Here is a 14,951-nt window from a genome sequence, read left to right on the forward strand (position 1 = left end):
GTAGTCCATAGTCCTATATGTTTTAATAAGGTTTGTATCACAACTTAAGTGACCAAATAACTTTTTACATTTAAGCACATTAATCTCCTTTACAAGGGGTGTAGAGCCTAACTGGCATATTTAAGCAGCGCGTGAGTTTCCAGTTTGGGGAAGATCATTTTCACCATAAAAATGCACCTTTATAATAAAAGCATTATGTGCATAATCGCATTTGCGGTCACTTTTGATAATGGTGTTTTCCGCTAATGGAACATTCTCGCTTATATCCTACTACCATGTGCGCATTGCTGCACTTATAATGTGAAGAAATAGCCGAATAATTTATCAACATTGTAAGCTAAACTTTCTGATCTGTTGTCAGGCTTATTGCTTAAAACAGTTTTTTTGATGCAAGTAGTTGGGATCTATCGCATCCCCCAACTGTCCCAGACTAGGTTTGGAATAAATATTTCATACACAGAATAGAATAGGTCAACTTTTGTACTATGGGGGATAGTAGATTGACATAGGCAAGTGCTTTTGCTGTTCGTTAGGCCTACTCCCTGGATGGATTTTCCTCAGGTTTTTGCCTGCCATATCAGTTCTGTTATACTCACAGACATTATTTTAACAGTTTTGGAAACTTTAGAGTGTGTTCTATCCAAATCTTCTATCCAAATTATATGCATATCCTAGCTTCTGGGCCTGAGTAACAAGCAGTTTACTTTGGACACGTCATTCATCTGAATTTCCTATTACTGCCCCGTCACTAAAAAGCAAAATGTGATGCGCAACCGTTTTTATAGTTTACTCCGTTATCTACTTGAGTCATCTTTCTCCCTCTCCTCTGCTTCCCACACCGAGGGGCTTGGTGTGTGAGGCAGGGGGAGGGGCTTGGTGTGTGAGGCAGGGGGAGGGGCTTGGTGTGTGAGGCAGGGGGAGGGGCTTGGTGTGTGAGGCAGGGGGAGGGGCTTGGTGAGTGAGGCAGGGGGAGGGGCTTGGTGTGTGAGGCAGGGGGAGGGGCTTGGTGTGTGAGGCAGGGGGAGGGGCTTGGTGTGTGAGGCAGGGGGAGGGGCTTGGTGTGTGAGGCAGGGGGAGGGGCTTGGTGTGTGAGGCAGGGGGAGGGGCTTGGTGTGAGAGGCAGGGGGAGGGGCTTGGTGTGTGTAAACCATAGAGGAAGAGGCAAAGATAAAATGTGTCCAAAATAAGGCCAATGCGTTTCTCTGGGTTTATTTTGGACCACAGCTTGTCGCCTGCCTTCCTGCCTTTGGGACGACTCCTATTGTTATGGCGGAGACATGCATCTCGTCATTATATACAGATCTCTGGTGTAAATGGGAAATTGCACAGCACGGAGGAGCGAAGGAGATGAGATCAAAAATACAAACACGAGAACAAGCTGACAAACCTTCATTAAAACCTTGGTTCTTGCTGTAAGGCTGCACATACCGCTGGGCTTTCTCGATCCCTCTTTTTCTTTCCCCCCAATAGGCAACCATATTCTCCCTGATGAGGACCTGGCTGCCTTCCACTGGAGCCTTTTAGGACCAGAACACCCCCTGGCCTCACTCAAGGTATAACCTCTGACCTTTAATCCTGACGATATCTTCTATTTACCTCTAAACCATAACATTAAGCTATACCCCTGCTGTCTGGCCCATCTTTAACCTCTGACCTTTAATCCTGACGATATCTTCTATTTACCTCTAAACCATAACATTAAGCTATACCCCTGCTGTCTGGCCCATCGTCTATAACCTCTGACCTCTCGGTGCGTGCCCACCAGTTGGTGCTGCCTCCCTGTGATGTGGTTATCAAGGCGGTGTCTGCCCCCTAACCTCTGACCTCTAGGTGCGTGCCCACCAGTTGGTGCTGCCTCCCTGTGAGGTGGTTATCAAGGCGGTGTCTGACCCCTAACCTCTGACCTCTAGGTGCGTGCCCACCAGTTGGTGCTGCCTCCCTGTGAGGTGGTTATCAAGGCGGTGTCTGAGTACGTCTCCTCCATTAAAGACCTGGGGAACCTCGACGTTATCGCCAGAGACGTCTTCAAACAGTCACAGGTACACACACACCACTAGTTCTCTCTGTTCTCTCTTTCTCTGTTCTCTCTTTCTCTCCGCCCTCCTCCTCTGTTCTCTGTTCTCTCTGTCTGTTCTCTCTCTGTTCTCCCTCCTCTCTCTGTTCTCTCTCTCCACCCTCCCTCCCTCTCTCTGTCTGTTCTCTCTCTGTTCTCCCTCTCTCTCTGGACTTTAGTTTGGAGTGACAGTTGTCTTAACCCAATCAAGGATTTGATGTGTCACTGGCTCTGACCTTTCTAACTACGTAGGTAAATACGTGAATTGCCTGTTGCACAACGTTTGGCGCAGGTGTTGGTAACTGCTTCTCCATGTTCAGAGCATGCGGGGGGGAAGACTTGGAGCGTAGTGGTGATGTCAGACCGTCTACTTAAGTAGCCAATGGAAAAAAAGCTTGTCCATCATGTTCATTGATTGGGTTAAGACGAACCGTCACTGCAAAACTAGCAGACCAAAGGAGACTCATTGTCTACGCCTCCCTCTAAACCCCGCCCTTCACGGAAAAATAATGCCAAAACTCGTAATCGAAAAGACTCAGTGAAAGCAAAGATACGAGTAGCGTAACCAAAAGGTTGTACATGAAGGCAAGAGCGTAGGCAAAAAGTATTCAATAGGATTGGTTGCTGGGAAAGTTTAACCGAAAACTATTTTTGCATTCATTTTCAAATATTTTTTAAAATAATTTGTCATAGAGTTTTGCTCTCGCTTTAAAATGATTTGCTTACAAGTTTTGGGGTTTTGCTTTTGTCTTATTTTTGTTTACAATTCTATACATTTTGCTTTCAATTGTTTGCTTTATGATTTCAACATCCAATATTTCATCCGTCCTCAAATATGTTTACCGTCTCAACTTTATTTTTCATGTTCACGATTTTATTTTATTTTTAATTCAATACATATGGCGTGAAATTGACCCCATAGTGCTGCCTTGTTCATTGACCTGTCAAAGGCGTTCGACACTGTTGATGGTTCTGTTTTGATGGAGAAATGATCAACAGTGGGCCTGGGATATACAGTGGCAAGAAACCCTCTAGGTGACCTCTAGGTCACAACAATAGACAGTCTGTTTAAACTAATAACACACAAACTATTATACGCTTTCATGTCTTTATTGAACACACCGTGTAAACATTCACAGTACAGGGTGGGAGAAGTATATGAACCCTTGGATTTAATAACTGGTTGACCCTCCTTTGGCAGCAATAACCTCAACCAAACGTTTTCTGTAGTTGCGGATCAGACCTGCACAACGGTCAGGAGGAATTTTGGACCATTCCTCTTTACAAAACTGTTTCAGTTCCACAATATTCTTGGGATGTCTGTTGTGAACTGCTCTCTTGAGGTCAGGACACTGCATCTGAATCAGGTTGAGGTCAGGACTCTGACTGGGCCGCTCCAGAATGTGTATTTTCTTCTGTTGAAGCCATTCTGTTGTTGATTTACTTCTGTGTTTTGGGTCGTTGTATCACCCAACTTCTGTTGAGCTTCAATTGGCGGACAGATAGCCTTACATTGTCCTTCAAAATGGCTTGATAAATTTAGGAATACATTTTTCTGTCGATGACAGCAAGTTGTCCAGGCCCTGAGGCAGCAAAACAGCCCCAAACCATGATGCTCCCTCCACCATACTTTACAGTTGGGATGAGGTTTTGATGTTGGTGTGCTGTGCCTCTTTCTCCACACATAGTGTTGTGTTTTCCATCCAAACAACTCAAATGTAGTTTCCTCTGTCCACAGAATATTTTTGCCAGTAGCGCTGTGGAACATCCAGGTGCTCTTTTGCAAACTTCAGACTTGCAGCAATGTTTTTTTTGGACAGCAGTGGCTTCTTCCGTGGTGTCCTCCCATGAACACCCTTCCTGTTTAGTGTTTTACGTATCGTAGACTCGTCAACAGAGATGTTAGCATGTTCCAGAGATTTCTGTAAGTCTTTAGCTGACACTCTAGGATTCTTCTTAACCTCATTGAGCATTCTGCACTGTGCTCTTGCAGTCATCTTTTCAGGATGGCCACTCCTAGGGAGAGGAGCAACTTTCTCCGTTTATAGACAATGTATCTTACCGTGGACTGATGAACATCAAGGCTTTTAGAGATACTTTTGTAACCCTTTCCAGCTTTATGCATGTCAACAATTCTTAATCTTAGGTCTTCTGAGATCTCTTTTGTTCGAGACATGGTTCACATCAGGCAATGCTTCTTGTGAATAGCAAACTCAAATGTAGAGTTTTTTTTATAGGGCAAGGCAGCTCTAACCGACATCTCCAATCTCGTCTCATTGATTGGACTCCAGGTTAGCTGACTCCTGACTCCAATTAGCTTTTGGAGAAGTTATTAGCCTAGGGGTTCACATACTTTTTCCAACCTACACTGTGAATGTTTAAATGATGTATTCAATATAGACAAGAAAAATACAATAATTTGTGTTTTTTTAGTTTTAGCACACTGTTTGACTATTGTTGTGACCTAGATGAAGATCAGATCAAATTTTATGACCAATTTATGCAGAAATCCAGGTAATTTCAAAGGGTTCACATACTTTATCTTGCCACTGTACAGCCTGTTTATGGTTTCAGAATTGTCTTAGCGACAGAACTCAGGCCATCTGGATAGATGGGGGTTAAATCTGAATTATCTTAGTGACAGAACTCAGGCCATCTGGATAGATGGGGGTTAAATCTGAATTATCTTAGTGACAGAACTCAGGCCATCTGGATAGATGGGGGTTAAATCTGAATTATGTTAGTGACAGAACTCAGGCCATCTTGACAGATGGGGTTAAATCTGAATTTCTTGAGATTCAAAAAGGTGTTCCTCAGGGTTTGATATTGGGTCCATTATTGTTCACTTTGTATATTAATGACAGGAAACACGGTTAATACTTGTATCATCCATCTCTATGCAGATGACACAGTTTTGTATTCCTGTGCCGCCTCAGTGCAGCAGGCCGTTCGTGAACTTCAGCACCACTTTGATTCAATTCAGAAATCACTTACAGATCTTAAGTGTTAAATATAAGTAAAACCAAGCTCATGCAGTTCTCAAGGTCATGAAATGTTGACCCTGAGGACCTGCATATCTGTGCTATACATGGAGCCCAAATTGAACTTGTTTCTCAGTAGAAGTACCTGGGTGTCTGGATTGATGACAAGTTGTCCTTCGCAACGCAAATAAAACATCTGACTAAGAAGCTAACATCCAAGATAGTGAACGGGTTATTTCGATATGAAAAAACAATGCAGAGTTCACTGCAGTTAGATGGGCCACTGCCTCTCAGGCAGTTAGATGTACCGCTGCCTCTCAGGCAGTTAGATGTACCGCTATCTCTCAGGCAGTTAGATGTACCGCTGCCTCTCGGGCAGTTAGATGTACCGCTGCCTCTCGGGCAGTTAGATGGGCCGCTGCCTCTCGGGCAGTTAGATGGGCCGCTGCCTCTCGGGCAGTTAGATGGGCCGCTGCCTCTCGGGCAGTTAGACGGGCCGCTGCCTCTCGGGCAGTTAGACGGGCCGCTGCCTCTCGGGCAGTTAGACGGGCCGCTGCCTCTCGGGCAGTTAGACGGGCCGCTGCCTCTCGGGCAGTTAGACGGGCCGCTGCCTCTCGGGCAGTTAGACGGGCCGCTGCCTCTCGGGCAGTTAGACGGGCCGCTGCCTCTCGGGCAGTTAGACGGGCCGCTGCCTCTCGGGCAGTTAGACGGGCCGCTGCCTCTCGGGCAGTTAGACGGGCCGCTGCCACTCAGGCTGTTAGACGTGCCGCTGCCTCTCAGGCTGTTAGACGGGCCGCTGCCTCTCAGGCAGTTTCCATTACTGATTGAGGACCTCTATGTAGTTGGAAGGGATTGCTTTTATTAAATGTTTATTTTTTTATTGTGCTGAATTATATTGTTTTATACACGTGTGTTTTAATATTCTGTTTCTATTGTAATGTGTACAGGGCTCTCTTGTAAAATAGATGTTTCATCTCAATGTGACTCCCTGTTTAAATAAAGGTTAAATTAATATATATATTTGTCTCCCTCTAGTCTCGTATGGAGGACAAGGTGCAGCGTTTTAAGAGAGCTGTGGAGTATTTCTCAGCTGCCTCTAAACCCCGCCCACTCTCCATGGGAACCTCCCCCTACCTCTGTGAGTAACCCCGTAATTGGCGAAGGCCGCTGTCCGTCATACAGTATCTCTTGTAGTCAGTGACACAAACACGATTGGCTAAAGCTTTTTCTTAAAGACCTAGTAAATTAAACAAGTAATTTATTTCTCTCTCTCTCTGTGTGTGTGTGTGTGTGTGTGTGTGTGTGTGTGTGTGTGTGTGTGTGTGTGTGTGTGTGTGTAGTGCCAGGGTTTGGGCCGGCTCCGTTTGGTGGACCTCCGGGCCACATGGGGGCGATGCAGACTGTAAAGACCCAGGTAGGAGTCACATGTCTCTGATGTAGCTAGTTATTACCTCCTAAGCTTACTGTGGAAGGGTGGGGTTCATGTTGGCCTCCACATTTCTGTGGTATAGACTCAGCAGTACAGTAGCTGTCTCTCCTCTTGTATTGACTCAGCAGTACAGTAGCTGTCTCCTCTTGTATTGACTCAGCAGTACAGTAGCTGTCTCTCCTCTCCTCTTGACTCAGCAGTACAGTAGCTGTCTCTCCTCTCCTCTTGACTCAGCAGTACAGTAGCTGGCTCTCATCTTGTATTGACTCAGCAGTACAGTAGCTGTCTCTCCTCTCCTCTTGACTCAGCAGTACAGTAGCTGTCTCTCCTCTTGACTCAGCAGTACAGTAGCTGGCTCTCTTGTATTGACTCAGTAGTACAGTTTCTGGCTCTCATCTTGTATTGACTCAGCAGTACAGACGCTGGTTCTCCTCTTGTCTCAGCAGTACAGTAGCTGGCTCTCATCTTGTATTGGCTCAGCAGTACAGTTGCTGGCTCTCATCTTGTATTGACTCAGCAGTACAGAAGCTGGCTCTCATCTTGTATTGGCTCAGCAGTACAGAAGCTAGTTCTCATCTTGTATTGACTCAGCAGTACAGAAGCTGTCTCTCATCTTGTATTGGCTCAGCAGTACAGAAGCTGGCTCTCCTCTTGTATTCGGTTGACTCTTGCTATCACTCAACCAGCAACAGTGTCTGTATTCCATCTCGTTGTAGTTCTAACATCTCTCTGCTCCCAGTTCCCCCTCCAGGGTGTAAAGTCCCCCTATCAGAATGCTCCGTACGGACCAGGAAACACCTCTCTGTTCCAGAACCCCCCACCTCACCTGCAGGACTGCAACGATTCGCTTGCAGGGAAAATGGCCTTCACCGATTGGTCAGCTCCATATGACCAGGGAGGAAGTAGATTACCGAATCACCATGCGGCTGCTCCCTCTGGGCCCTCCCCCTCTCCTTCATCATCTTCTGATGGAGAAGAACCAAACGACAGCAGCAAGTAAGACACACCCACAGTGATACACACACAAACACACACTGAAACACACGCACGGTGATACAAACACACAAACACACTGATATGCACACATTGCTACACACAAACACACTCACACACACACACACACACACACACACACACACACACACACACACACACACACACACACACACACATAAAACTGTAATCTTCTGTTTCCACGAGTTGTGGCTGAAAGACGACATGGATAACGTACAGCTGTCTCTGGTAAGACGAGGGGTGGTGGTCTGTGTTTGTTTGTCAATAACAGCTGGTGCACAAAATCAAATAGTAAGGAAGTCTCAAGGTTTTACTCACCTGAGGTAGAGTATCTCATGATAAGCCGTAGACCACACTATTTACCAAGAGAGTTTTCATCTATATTTTTCATAGCTGTCTTATTTCAAAATTCAAAAGGCACTCGAACATCCGAGCAATCCTTTTTTGCAGGTGCACGGTAACAGTTGAACAAGACGAATGGAAAAGGAAACCGCACACTGCTCTTGATAGTATCACTGATATTTAATAAACTTTACGTATCGGCCTCACGGCTTCGTCAAAAGCCTTCATAGCTGTCTTATTTACCACCACAAACCGATGCTGGCTCTAAGACCACACTCAACCAGCTGTATAAGGCCATAAGCAAACAGGAAAATGCTCATCCAGAGGCGGATTTTAATGCAGGGAAACTTAAATCCGTTTTACCTCATTTCTACCAGCATGTTACATGTGCAACCAGAGAGAAAACAACTCTAGACATTCACTCCACAGACAGAGACGCGTACAAAGCTCTCCCTCGCCCTCCATTTGGAAAATCTGACCAAAATTCTATCCTCCTGATTCCTGCTTACAAGCAAAAACTAAAGCAGGAAGTACCAGTTACTCGCTCAGTACGGAAGTGGTCAAATGACACGGATGCTAAGCTACAGAACTGTTTTGCTGCACAGACTGGAATATGTTCCAGGATTCTTCCTATGGCATTGAAGAGTACACCACATCACCACATCAGTCACTGGCTTCATCAATAAGTGCATCGATGACGTCGTTCCCACAGTGACCGTACGTACATACCCCAACCAGAAGCCATGGCTTACAGGCAACATCCACACTGAGCTAAAGTTGCCGCATTCAAGGGGCGGGACTCTAACCCGGACGCTTATAAGGAATCCCGCTATGCCCTCAGACGAACCATCAAACAGGCAAAGCCTCAATACAGGACTAATATTGAATCCTACTGCACTGGCTCTGACGCTTGTCGGATGAGGCTGGGCTTGAAAAATATTACGGACTACAAAGCATAGCCGTGACCCTCATCCACTGATACACCCTCTGATACACCCTCTGATACACCCTCACACTGATACACCCACTGATACACCCACTGATACACCCTCACCCACTGATACACCCACTGATACACCCTCACCCACTGATACACCCACTGATACACCCACTGATACACCCTCACCCACTGATACACCCTCACCCACTGATACACCCACTGATACACCCACTGATACACCCTCACACACTGATACACCCACTGATACACCCTCACCACTGATACACCCACTAATACACCCTCACCCACTGATACACCCACTGATACAACCCTCACCCACTGATACACCCACTGATACACCCTCACCCATTAATACACCCACGGATACACCCTCACCCACTGATACACCCACTGATACACCAACTGATACACCCTCACCCATTGATACACCCACTGATACACCCTCACCCATTGATACACCCACTGATACACCCACTGATACACCCACTGATACACCCACTGAGACACCCTCACCCATTGATACACCCACTGATACACCCTCACCCATTGATACACCCACTGATACACCCTCACCCACTGATACACCCTCACCCACTGATACACCCACTGATACACCCTCACACACTGATACACCCTCACACACTGATACACCCACTGATACACCCTCACCCACTGATACACCCACTGATACACCCTCACCCACTGATACACCCATTGATACACCCTCACCCACTGATACACCCTCACCCACTGATACACCCTCACCCACTGATACACCCACTGATACTCCCACTGATACACCCTCACCCACTGATACACCCTCACCCACTGATACACCCTCTGATACACCCTCACCCACTGATACACCCTCACCCACTGATACTCCCACTGATACACCCTCACCCACTGATACACCCATTGATACACCCTCACCCACTGATACACCCATTGATACACCCTCACCCACTGATACACCCACTGATACACCCTCAACCACTGATACACCCTCACCCACTGATACACCCACTGATACAAAACCCTCACCCACTGATACACCCTCACCCACTGATACACCCATTGATACACCCACTGATACACCCTATACCCACCGTGATACACCCACTGATATCACCCTCACACCACTGATACAACCCATTGATACAACCCACTGATACAAACCCTCACCCACTGATACACTCCCTACTGATACACCCACTGATACACCCTCTGATACACCCTCTGATACAGAACCCTCCACACACGGATACACCCTCACCCACTGATACACCCACTGATACACCCTCACCCACTGATACACCACTGATACACCCTCACCCACTGATACACCCACTGATACACCCTCACCCACTGATACACCCATTGATACACCCATTGATACACCCTTACACACTGATACACCCTCACCCACTGATACACCCACTGATACACCCACTGATACACCCACTGATACACCCACTGATACACCCACTGATACACCCTCACCCACTGATACACCCACTGATACACCCACTGATACACCCACTGATACACCCACTGATACACCCACTGATACACCCACTGATAAACCCACTGATACACCCTCACCCACTGATACACCCATTGATACATCCACTGATACACCCTCACACACTGATACACCCACTGATACACCCACTGATACACCCTCACCCACTGATACTCCCACTGATACACCCACTGATACACCCACTGATACACCCTCACCCACTGATACACCCATTGATACACCCACTGATACACCCTCACCCACTGATACTCCCACTGATACACCCTCACCCACTGATACACCCTCACCCACTGATACACCACTGATACACCCTCACCCACTGATACTCCCACTGATACACCCTCACCCACTGATACACCCTCACCCACTGATACACCCACTGATACACCCACTGATACACCCTCACACACTGATACACCCTCACCCACTGATACACCCACTGATACACCCTCACCCACTGATACACCCTCACCCACTGATACACCCTCACCCACTGATACACCCACTGATACACCCTCACCCACTGATACACCCTCACCCACTGATACACCCATTGATACACCCACTGATACACCCACTGATACACCCTCTGATACACCCTCACACACTGATACACCCTCACCCACTGATACACCCACTGATACACCCTCTGATACACCCTCACACAACTGATACACCCTCACCCACTGATACACCCACTGATACACCCTCACCCACTGATACACCTTCACCCACGGATACACCCGCTGATACACCCTCACCCACTGATACACCCACTGATACACCCTCACCCACTGATACACCCATTGATACACCCACTGATACACCCTCACCCACTGATACACCCTCACCCACTGATACACCCTCACCCACTGATACACCCATTGATACACCCTCACGCACTGATACACCCACTGATACACCCTCACCCACTGATACACTCTCAACCACTGATACACCCACTGATACACCCTCACCCACTTATACTCTCACTGATACACCCTCACCCCACTGATACACCCATTGATACACCCTCACGCACTGATACAACCACTGATACACCCTCACCCACTGATACACCCTCACCCACTGATACACCCATTGATACACCCACTGATACACCCTCACCCACTGATGCACCCACTGATACACCCTCACCGACTGATACTCCCACTGATACACCCTCACCCACTGATACACCCTCACCCACTGATACACCCACTGATACACCCTCACCCACTGATACACACTCACCTACTGATACACCCACTGATACACCCTCTGATACACCCTCACACACTGATACACCCTCACCCACTGATACACCCACTGATACACCCTCACCCACTGATACACCCACTGATACACCCTCACCCACTGATACACCCACTGATACACCCTCACCCACTGATACACCCACTGATACACCCTCACCCACTGATACACCCATTGATACACCCACTGATACACCCTCACCCACTGATACACCCTCACCCACTGATACTCCACTGATACACCCTCACCCACTGATACACCACTGATACACCCTCACCCACTGATACACCACTGATACACCCTCACCCACTGATACACCCACTGATACACCCTCACCCACTGATACACCCACTGATACACCCTCACCCACTGATACACCCTCACCCACTGATACACCCACTGAAACACCCTCACCCACTGATACACCCACTGATACACCCACTGAAACACCCTCACCCACTGATACACCCACTGATACACCCTCACCCACTGATACACCCACTGATACACCCACTGATACACCACTGATACACCCTCACCCACTGATACACCGTCACCCACTGATACACCCATTGATACATCCACTGATACACCCTCTCACACTGATACACCCACTGATACACCCACTGATACACCCTCACCCCACTGATACACCCACTGATACACCCTCACCCACTGATACACCCATTGATACACCCACTGATACACCCTCACCCACTGATACACCATTGATACACCCACTGATACACCCTCACCCACTGATACACCCTCACCCACTGATACTCCCACTGATACACCCTCACCCACTGATACACCCACTGATACACCCTCACCCACTGATACACCCATTGATACACCCACTGATACACCCTCACCCACTGATACACCCACTGATACACCCTCACCCACGGATACACCCACTGATACACCTTCACCCACGGATACACCCACTGATACACCCACTGATCACCCCTCACCCCCACTGATACACCCATTGATACACCCACTAATACACCCTCACCCACTGATACACCCACACCCACTGATACACCCACTGATACACCCTCACCCACTGATAAACCCTCACACACTGATACACCACTGATACACCCACTGATACACCCTCACCCACTGATACACCCATTGATACACCCACTGATACACCCTCACCCACTGATACACCCTCACCCACTGATACTCCCACTGATACACCCTCACCCACTGATACACCCACTGATACCCCCTCACCCACTGATACACCCATTGATACACCCACTGATACACCCTCACCCACTGATACACCCACTGATACACCCTCACCCACGGATACACCCACTGATACACCTTCACCCACGGATACACCCACTGATACACCCACTGATACACCCTCACCCACTGATACACCCATTGATACACCCACTAATACACCCTCACCCACTGATACACCCACACCCACTGATACACCCACTGATACACCCTCACCCACTGATAAACCCTCACACACTGATACACCACTGATACACCCACTGATACACCCTCACCCACTGATACACCCACTGATACACCCATTGATACACCCTCACCCACTGATACACCCATTGATACACCCTCACACACTGATACACCCTCACCCACTGATACACCCACTGATACACCCACTGATGCACCCTCACCCACTGATACACCCACTGATACACCCTTCCCCACTGATACACCCTCACCCACTGATACACCCACTGATACACCCACTGATACACCCTCACCCACTGATACACCCTCTGATACACCCTCACCCACTGATACACCCTCACCCACTGATACACCCACTGATACACCCTCTGATACACCCTCACACACTGATACACCCTCACCCACTGATACACCCACTGATACACCCTCACCCACTGATACTCCCACTGATACACCCTCACCCACTGATACACCCTCACCCACTGATACACCCACTGATACACCCTCACCCACTGATACACCCTCACCCACTGATACACCCATTGATACACCCACTGATACACCCACTGATACACCCTCTGATACACCCTCACACACTGATACACCCTCACCCACTGATACACCCACTGATACACCCTCTGATACACCCTCACACACTGATACACCCTCACCCACTGATACACCCACTGATACACCCTCACCCACTGATACACCTTCACCCACGGATACACCCGCTGATACACCCTCACCCACTGATACACCCACTGATACACCCTCACCCACTGATACACCCATTGATACACCCACTGATACACCCTCACCCACTGATACACCCTCACCCACTGATACACCCCTCACCCACTGATACACCCATTGATACACCCTCACGCACTGATACACCCACTGATACACCCTCACCCACTGATACACTCTCAACCACTGATACACCCACTGATACACCCTCACCCACTTATACTCTCACTGATACACCCTCACCCACTGATACACCCATTGATACACCCTCACGCACTGATACAACCACTGATACACCCTCACCCACTGATACACCCTCACCCACTGATACTCCCACTGATACACCCTCACCCACTGATACACCCCTGATACCCCCCACCCACTGATACACCCCTCACCCACTGATACTCCCACTGATACACCCTCACCCACTGATACACCCATTGATACACCCTCACCCACTGATACACCCATTGATACACCCTCACCCACTGATACACCCACTGATACACCCTCACCCACTGATACACCCACTGATACACCCACTGATACACCCTCACCCACTGATACACCCTCACCCACTGATACACCCATTGATACACCCACTGATACACCCTCACCCACTGATACACCCACTGATACACCCTCACCCACTGATACACCCATTGATACACCCACTGATACACCCTCACCCACTGATACACTCACCTACTGATACACCCACTGATACACCCTCTGATACACCCTCTGATACACCCTCACACACTGATACACCCTCACCCACTGATACACCCACTGATACACCCTCACCCACTGATACACCACTGATACACCCTCACCACTGATACACCCACTGATACACCCTCACCCACTGATACACCCATTGATACACCCATTGATACACCCTTACACACTGATACACCCACTGATACACCCACTGATACACCCACTGATACACCCACTGATACACCCACTGATACACCCACTGATACACCCACTGATACACCCACTGATACACCCACTGATAAACCCACTGATACACCCTCACCCACTGATACACCCATTGATACATCCACTGATACACCCTCACACACTGATACACCCACTGATACACCATACACCCACTG

The 14,951-nt window shown here is 48.2% G+C and overlaps 1 protein-coding gene across 2 annotated transcripts in view; it reads left to right on the top strand.

The window, feature by feature from the left end:
- The window catches only part of LOC115165233 (constitutive coactivator of PPAR-gamma-like protein 2), a gene marked incomplete in the record, with an annotated part of 62,859 nt that overhangs the window by 28,763 nt on the left and 19,145 nt on the right, over window positions 1-14,951 (top strand). For both annotated transcript variants that reach the window (XM_029718227.1, XM_029718228.1), the window contains 5 exon segments: window positions 1,471-1,553; window positions 1,911-2,039; window positions 6,070-6,172; window positions 6,375-6,448; window positions 7,203-7,459. In XM_029718227.1, the coding sequence (XP_029574087.1) occupies window positions 1,471-1,553; window positions 1,911-2,039; window positions 6,070-6,172; window positions 6,375-6,448; window positions 7,203-7,459 (646 nt within the window).

The sequence above is a fragment of the Salmo trutta genome, chromosome 28 (genome assembly GCF_901001165.1).
Source record: "Salmo trutta chromosome 28, fSalTru1.1, whole genome shotgun sequence".
In the NCBI taxonomy this organism is placed as follows: domain Eukaryota; kingdom Metazoa; phylum Chordata; class Actinopteri; order Salmoniformes; family Salmonidae; genus Salmo; species Salmo trutta.